General features: G+C 38.3%; 1 protein-coding gene across 1 annotated transcript in view; it reads right to left on the minus strand.

Annotated features, from left to right (window-relative positions):
* Positions 1–5,199, minus strand: part of DNTT (DNA nucleotidylexotransferase) — a 92,124-nt gene extending 86,925 nt beyond the window's left edge. The window contains exons 1-2 of the mRNA XM_009888682.1: positions 4,987–5,199; positions 1,013–1,187 (exon numbers count right to left, since the gene is read on the minus strand). Coding sequence (XP_009886984.1) covers positions 1,013–1,187; positions 4,987–5,189 — 378 coding nt within the window. The 5' untranslated portion in view covers positions 5,190–5,199. The remainder of the gene's footprint in view (positions 1–1,012; positions 1,188–4,986) is intronic.
* Between the last annotated feature and the right edge of the window lie 3,555 nt (positions 5,200–8,754).

An 8,754-nucleotide genomic window follows, 5' to 3' on the forward strand; every position in this document is an offset into this window, starting at 1 on the left:
CAGGAATCCCTCACTTTACTTCAGAGAGCTTTAGATCAGGTTTGTAATTCTCTTGACATATGAATTAATTTCTTCACCAGTGCACATTAAATCCGCCATCATGAGGCCTGAGCACGTCGAACAAGGGAAGGGGCTCACCCTGTCGCAGCGCAGGGTCTATTTCACTGCCCGGCAGCACGTGCTGTCGTTGCGCTGTGCACAGCACACCCCAGCATCCCTACTAGACCCTCATCATCTGCCTCATCGGTACTGCGGGTGCTGAACACCACCACTTCACACTGAGCCCCAATTTGAGAAATTAGCACATCATTTTGTCAGATATAGATCAGAAGACAATATGTCATCATCCATTGCTTCAAGGTCAAACACCATTCACCAAATAATCAGCCTGCCATTCACAAGATCCTCTGACTTACAGCTCCCATTGAGAGATAATACAGTATAATAAACCCTTTTTTTCTTAGTGCAGTTTTACTTGATGGTGCCAAGTTTGTAATTGCATGACCACAGACTGCAGAAGCCTCCATTTCGCAGGTCCTTCAAGTGCCCAGTGATCACTTCCAAACAGCAAAGGTTTTTGTATTGTTTCAAAGAGGCAAAGTGTTCCATCAGGAGCCCATTAAAATGCACTGCGCTCAGTGGGACATTTACCATGATGTTGAAGTATTTGTGGAAATACCACAAGTACCACAACAACAGCTAGTGCTTCATTGATGGATATTTCCCATTTGACAGCACCTTTTTTTTTTTTTTTTTTTTTGATACAGGAATGATGTATATTACCAGTTTGTGACATGTGATGGCATAGTAACTTAGCATTAATAGATACTGATATAGAAGGCATGGAAGGTCTTTTTAATTTGTTAAAACTGTGTGAATTACTTATGTAAACTTTAGGAGCAAAAGGTTTTAAATTCAAAAATTATATCACAACACAAGTATATACATTTTTAGGTAAAAAATAAAAATAAGTAAAAATCAATCACTGTATTTGCTCTAAAGAATCTCTTACCACGAGACGATACTTCATTTCTGAATCAACTGGTCTTCCCGCTTCCATGCAGGCTGTGAACCAGGAGATATCCAGTAGTTCAAACCTGGAGCTGTCGCCCACAGCCTGCCCTTTCAGCCAGTCCAGCACCTCCAGGTAAGAATTGTTCTCAGCCACAATATGAGTGACAGAGTCACTGTCAAGAAGTACACAAAAAGAAGGTTTCGTTTTTTCCTGAATGCAACTGTACACGGATACAGAGCTGCTATTTCCATATTTACTTACCGTGCACTTCCTGAAAATTATAGTATACATTGTACGTTAGGATGTGGGAAGCAGTTGTGTTTTCATATCACAATATATCTATTCCAATCACTGAGTCTGCTTTGAGGAAAGACTTTAGCCTGACAGCTCCTGTAAGTGCAGCATTTCCTTTCAGCATCATTTGCCTTCCATAAGACACTATCTTATTACACATTTTTTTGCAACTCTGAAAATATTTGGCTTGCACAAACAGTACCATAATGAAAAGGCTGCTTTATGATACCTGACAGCCCCTTCCCAATATTTCCAATCAATGATGAAAGCTTTACAGTATTAAAAAGTGTGTTAACAATAATTCTTTAAATCTTTACAATTAGTAATATCTTTTTGTAAATTTAACTTTTCTGCACTTACATTAAGCTCTTCACATATGGCATCATAAAATGTTCATGACTTAAATCTTATGAATTATGCACTCCATCTAAAGACCACTTCCTTGATACTAAGAGGCGAGTCTCTTACAAAACCGATACCTTAGTTTAGCGAATATAAAATTTACAGATTGAGTTATTGGTCAATAGATTATATGGCATACATTGCTTAAAAATACAGTACCACAGAGGTTATTACACTAAATTTGGGTTGATGTACTAGAATAACATTGGAAAGAATCCAACGGTGGTTCATGATTAAAAAAAACAGTTCTGCACCTTCCACAGGAAAATAGTGGACAAGGACAAAGTTACGTTTAAACAAAAGAAATCACATACATACTTGGGATGCTCTGTAAATTTCTACCTGGCCTGCTGATGTTCCCTCAGCAAGTTTAGAAAACTACTAACTTGGCAGGAAATTTTGAGTGATTCCTAGTGTTGCCCCTCCACACACACCCCAGGAGGGTACTGTCACCCACAAAGATAGTAACAGATAAAGGAGGAAACTCTTAATTTTCATGAAACTGGTAGGACCTCAATATCTCTGAAATACATGCCAAAATTTACTGATATCAGTCAACAGACTCCTAAACTTCTTGGGGGAAAGGCACAGAGTCATTATTTGACTTAGTTTTTATAAAAATAAGCCTAGAATTGGACTGGAGCATCTCTCTTATGAGGAAAGGCTGAGAGACCTGGGTCTGTTCAGCCTGGAGAAGAGCGAGAGGGGATCTCATCAATGCTTAGCAATATCTAATGGGTGAGTGTCAAGAGGGTGGGCCCAGACTCTTTTCAGTGGTTCCCAGCAACAGGACAACGGGCAACGGGCACAAATGGGAAGACAAGAAATTCCATCTGAACATGAGGAAAAGCTTCTTTACTTTGAGGGTGGAAGAGCACTGGAACAGGCTGCCCAGAGAGGTTGTGGAGTTTCCTTCTCTGGATATAGTCAAAACCCACCTGGACACCATCCTGTGCAAAATGCTCTAGGTGAACCTGCTTTGCCAGGGGGGAGGTGGGGGGTGGACTAGATTATCTCCAAAGGTCCCTTCCAACCCCTACCATTCTGTGATTCTGATGGCAGCCGCTTCCATTTACAAGCCTCCATAACCTCCTGCTAGCCCATGCTGGTGACAGCCTTGTGCATATATAGTAAATTTCAAACGGACCTGACAGATTGCTTTGTACTCCCTCTGTAACACCTGGAGAAGTTAGGCTATCAACCTGTCCAAGTAGACAGGGCACCACTGGTAGAGAGAGCTGGTTAGCATGGACTTTAAAAATTATGCGTGCTAACTGTTAAAGGCAGACTGCACAACCTTTCAAAGCAAACTTTCTAGGAAGCCAACAACACCCCTTGGCTTATCCCTGTGACCCCGACTCATACCAATAATCACTGACTTAATTTAATTGCCAAATCACAATGACAAATACTGGAGTCATGCCACTGCAAACAGTTATCACATAACTCTCCGATGCATTAAAAGTGTTATATTTTGGAAATATAAGAAATGTATTGAATGTACTATACTTCAGAAACATGAAAAGTGTCATGGTATAACACAACTTTTTCCTCTCCATATTGTGCAACTTGCAGAGAATAGCGCATTGAAAAAAAAAATAATCCCAATTTATTTTAATTGAAAAGATTACAAATCTAGGTTAGGTGAATCTCCATTAAATACTATTGGTTTTATTATTATCTAACCCTGCTAGGTTCTACTTTAATTAAACTGTCACATCTCTCCTTGAGTAAAAAAAATTCAGTTAGAGATATAGAACTTCTGCTTCCTGTGGTTTATTTCACTTTATATAAAATATTCATATGTAATGTATCTGCACCATGCTGCAGATCTGGGAACTTTGCCATGACTATGCTCGCGGCAGCAGTTTAGCTGCTGTGCACCAGTTTCCTCTGGTACCTGTACAGCTGTGCTTTTTTCTTGGCACAGAACATAACAAATTTAGCATTTCCTCTGGCATTTTCAAAACCAAAAATCAACAGTTAAATACTTCTGTTTTATCCAGTAGCAGCTAAGCTGAAATTAAGCATAATACCTGCCTTGCCTACAACTTACAGAAAGGCTGAAATATTGGCAATAAATACCTGCATGTCAAAGCAGCCCAGATAAAGCCTCTACTCAGTCCTCAATGGATTATTAATGTAGGATTCAGAACAGCCCGGTCCATTTTTTTTTCCCCCTGAAAATTCAGTTAGCTTTGTATCAGACACTAATTGCCTTCTTCTGTTCAATACCTGCTTGAATCTTGCTTTACAAATTATTTCATCCTCCCTTCTTCCTCAGGCTTTCAAAGTTGACAGGATTGAAAAGTCCGTGGAAATGAGCTTTTACAGGGAGGACCCAGTTGCATACTATCTGCGTACAGATACAGAGAAATGATCGATACTTGGTTTTCTTCCAGCTTCTCAGAAAACCTACATAATGATGAAGCTTTTGGAAAACTGCATAATGATATAACAAGCACTCATGAAAAACACTATTTGGAGGAAGGCTTCCTTCAAAATGAGTTGGCTTATTGAAACACCACCAGACAAATACGCAGCTGGAGTGTATTTTCACCTTGAAACGCCACATCTGTGGTATTCTATTCCTACTTTTTTTTTCTCCAGTGCTCTTCCAGATTTTACCAAAGTGTAAGCCAGTAAATTTGAGACTCACATCAGTGTATTACTCACAGCAAGATTAAATATTAGAATACCAGAGGTGTTCTAGAGAAATGCCCCTCTCAACCCAACATATTTTCCATTCCTGTATATTTTTTCATTTCAGGAACTGTCCGTTAAGTTTAGATTAATTTTAACCTGACTTAAAGGGGGAAATAAACAATGGCTGATTTAGATCAGCTAAAGATATGATTCATTGATTCCAGGGAGACTATATAAATGCATAGAAATATATCCCATGAAACACACTTGCAAGTTGACACCTTATATTTTTGATTTTCCATGTAAGAAGCAGCACACTGAAAAAAATACAGACACACTAAAATTGACAGACAAGATAAATTAGAACCACAGATTTTAGAGTTTAAAAATTAGAAATTTTGCTAATGTTTGTGTTTTGCCTGCTCTCTGCTCGGAAGACAATAGAAATTAACTACACTGTAGGAACACCCACTGAAATCCTGAAGCATCTTTATAGTGGGAAGAATAAAGCATATCCACCAAATACATAGGCAAAATCCAGAGTCCCTTGTAAGACTGCATTTATCAAATCAGAATGCTCCAAGCAGCATTACTACATGTTATTTCTACACATATAAACATTTCCCTACCTTAGCTCACTTTCTACTCTGAAACCTTTTCTTCTTGCCAGCTCCATCAAAAACGTCCTTCTGGTCATCCCCATCTTCCTCTGCATAATAAAAATGACAAACTTATTGAACTTTATTTCATAACCGCAGGAAAGGCTTGGGGAATGCATCCCTTTCTGTCTTTTCTTCTGGGAGGATACAACTGGAGCTCTAATCCTATCCATGATGCAAGGTAGAAGTGTTTTCACTTGGGTAAAAAGGAGATAGGATGCTTTCTGCCAGGCAGCTGCTGTATTTAATGTCACCACCCATTGAAGTAATTTTCTTCTGTTTCCCCTCAGAAATCAAAAACAGGTGCTACACAAGCAGAAACATCACTTGTTTTCTACCAGCTGGGACTTCTTGAACAGAACTACTCCAGACAGGTGCAAATATGCTTTCATTCCTTAAAACAGCCATTACCTATAAAGACTTTACCCAAATAGTATTGATCATAGCAAAATTATGTCAAACTATCAACCAGTTCTTCAGCCGGTTTAATGGCCCGTTCCATCAATTTCTGCTTTCAAATCTTTTCCAAATCTCACTTTTCCAAATTGCAGGGCACATTAATTTTCAATTTATTAAAATAAATAAATAAATAAAATTATTCCTATTGTTATTTAAGAACTGTCTCCTAGAATACAACTAACTAACAGTATAGCAGCACAGTATATTGTAGAATAGCCTGCACACTTACTGCTTGGGTGTGATTAATTTGATTTTTAAAAGGCTAGTTTTCTTTAAAAGAGCAAACAAAAAATCAGCTTTTGAAATTAAATTTACAATAAAATAAATCCTTTGCTGTTTTGATACTAAGGCAGTGAAAAACAAAGAGAAAGCATTAGCAAATATACCTTTGGAGTGCACTGCCAACATCGCTTTCTACTATTTGCCCTGAAATACTGCTATTTGTGGCAGGTACAGAAGGGAAAAGGTAACTACCTTTCTGCTTTTAAACACCCAGTGACCTCCAAACATCTACAGAGGAAATTACAGAGGCTATGTACCATCTTCTCCTAAAGGATGGGGTATTGGTCATCAGAGAACTACGATAAAATTTGTTGCAGACATTGTGTTGGATCCAGTTAGGTATCACCCTGAGCTTCCATCAGAGCAAAGTGAGTGCAAACAACCAGGTTTACAGCATGTGCATCTATTTAAGCACAAATCTCCTTCAGCAGCAAATATCCCCATTTCCATGTCAAGTTGGATTTTTATTTTTAGCGTAGTAGAGAATTTGGATTTTAGCAGTCCTTCAGAATGCATCAGAAATGTTAGATCTTGCCATTCTTATTGCTCACCTACAGGAGAGGAATCAAGGCGGAAAAATCCTGCCTAAGTCAGATTTATCAATTTTATTTTCGATCATTTTATCACGGACACATATACAGCCTGAGTTATGGAAAAGTGAGTCAAAACCTGTTCCCTGCAATTATGGCCATGAGTTAAAAAATAATTATAAAAGTATCAGTGACAGTTTCCCAGCCCTACAGCTCTTGCTGATTCAACTATATTATCACCGATACAAAGAAACAGTTTTCACCAGAATAGAAACTAACCATCAAAAATTAATATAGAGCTTTCAACTCTGGGGTGTTCCTGAGGCCATAAAAAAAATATATACATAGTTCAGTATATAGACTAGACTCCATTCATTTCTTCCCTTGCCTAAGGGTAATCCAGAAGCCAAAATATCTATTCGTCTTTACAATTCATAACATTAAAATTGTCAAAATAAATCATTTCAAGGTTATTTTGAAATTATATGAGATATTTTCGTAGGAACTGGAAAATGGACAAGCAGACTTTAAGAGGCTTAAGCAAAAGAATAGCAGCAAGGAAGAAAAAAAAAAATAGTGATGGGTCTGGCATTAAGGCTGAGCAATCTGTTTTGGTTGCTCTGTGTCTGTTTTCCAGACTACTAATCAACCATTGAACACTGGCCATCTCCCTGTTTACAGCCTTCCTAGGCTTGGTTAAATGCTTTACTTTATCTCAAGCCCTACAAGGAATAATGTATTTGAGAACAGATTCTTTACATATGTTAAACAAAGTCTTATTTTATGTTATAATTAATTCAGTGCTCTCAAACATGTAAATATAATTTCCCCAATGTAACATCAAGATGCTCAGTGCCAGTAAAATCCTTCTGGCATGAAAAACATAAGTTATTATTCCTTCGTGTTACTGTAATAACTCTTGAGCCAGATTTCTGAGGGTATTTAGGTGCCAAAAAACTGCAAACAGAGGCCTAGTGGGATTTTCAAAATATCTAAGCAACCGAGGCACCCGGCTCCTTTGGAAATCAATTTCTGGCTTTGAACCTAATGCAAAGAGATTTTCTCCGTCTAATAAACACAGTATAATAACATGAAAAGGTCTCTGCCAATGATGCAATTTTATTAAACATACCTTCTAAAATTAACAGGATTTCCATATCCCAGATGAGTAAATAACCAACTCTCCTACAACATTACATTATAATATTTTTGATAGTAACACAGAAAGTAGAATATGTATTAGGGAGAGAGCAAATACGGCAGAGGAAAAGTGTGTGTCTTATTTATGACAAAGGCATTGCCTGTTATCTGACTTATGACACCACAGATAATATGTTACTCTCTGCTGCATATTATTAGGGGACTAAAAACACAGAAACTTACAGAAATTTTTCCATCTCAGTACAGGCTCCTGGAATTCAGAGTAGTCCACATCCCTGGAGGGAAATCTAGAACAAATTTCCGTGTTCGGATGTTATCATAGAATGGGTTGGGCTGGAAGGGACCATAAAGATCACCTAGTTCCAAACCCAGTGCCACGGGCAGGGACACCTCCCACCAGCCCTGGTTGCTCAAAGCCCCGTCCAACCTGGCCTTGAACACCTCCAGGGATGGGGCCTCCACAACTCCCCTGGGCAACCTGTTCCAGTGTTGATGGGCATTTAAGTAAACATCTTTCATCACCTGTGATCTCTGTGCCAACAACAGCATCCCAAGCAGTCCTCAAGCAGTGCCTAGTACAGAACTCGGCCTGAAGCCCAGAGTACTGAACTGGCTTCAAAGGGGGTTCCCTCAGGAGGAAAAGTGCAGGAACACACAATTTCTGGAAAGCACAGTTCACCTCCTCCGAATTTCAGTATTCGCACATGCTTTCACTCCATCTTCTTGATTATTGTCAGGTAGTCTTTTAGTGCCCTGCTTTCATGTGAACTGCATTGTAAATATTTTATAAAATGTTACTTGCCCATTTTATATAGCTTTCCTGCGAAGAGCAAAGAGTGGTGAAAGGTGCTTTTAATACACAGCTGCAGCATGCTAACCTTCAGAGAAAGCATCTCTCAAGCACCATCAATAAAAACTAGAGAAGTGATTGTTTGGATACTGTTTCGTTGATTTCACATAGGCTTAACAGCATTTTTACACAGTATTGTTTCACATGGATTAATTTTTCTTAGCTTTTTCATTTTAAAGTCTTTTGGTAATTCTGCATTGTCCAATGAACAATTTAACAGAAATTTTAAAATCCTTCTGATATTTTTTTGTGTCCAGATATTGCCACGACTTTGCTTCTGTTTAAATTCTGGCCTTCTTGACTGCTAAGCCTTCCCTTTACTGTTGATACCTGTTGTACCAATCTCTCAACACCTAAAAATAATATGGCAGGTGTTTTTCTTGATTTTAGTAAAAATCTTGTGGAATCCAGTTATATTTTTAAAACAAAGCTATTACACAGAACTTTTCTACAGTT

This window comes from Charadrius vociferus, unplaced genomic scaffold (genome assembly GCF_000708025.1).
Source record: "Charadrius vociferus isolate BGI_N301 unplaced genomic scaffold, ASM70802v2 scaffold436, whole genome shotgun sequence".
Classification (NCBI taxonomy): Eukaryota; Metazoa; Chordata; class Aves; order Charadriiformes; family Charadriidae; genus Charadrius; species Charadrius vociferus.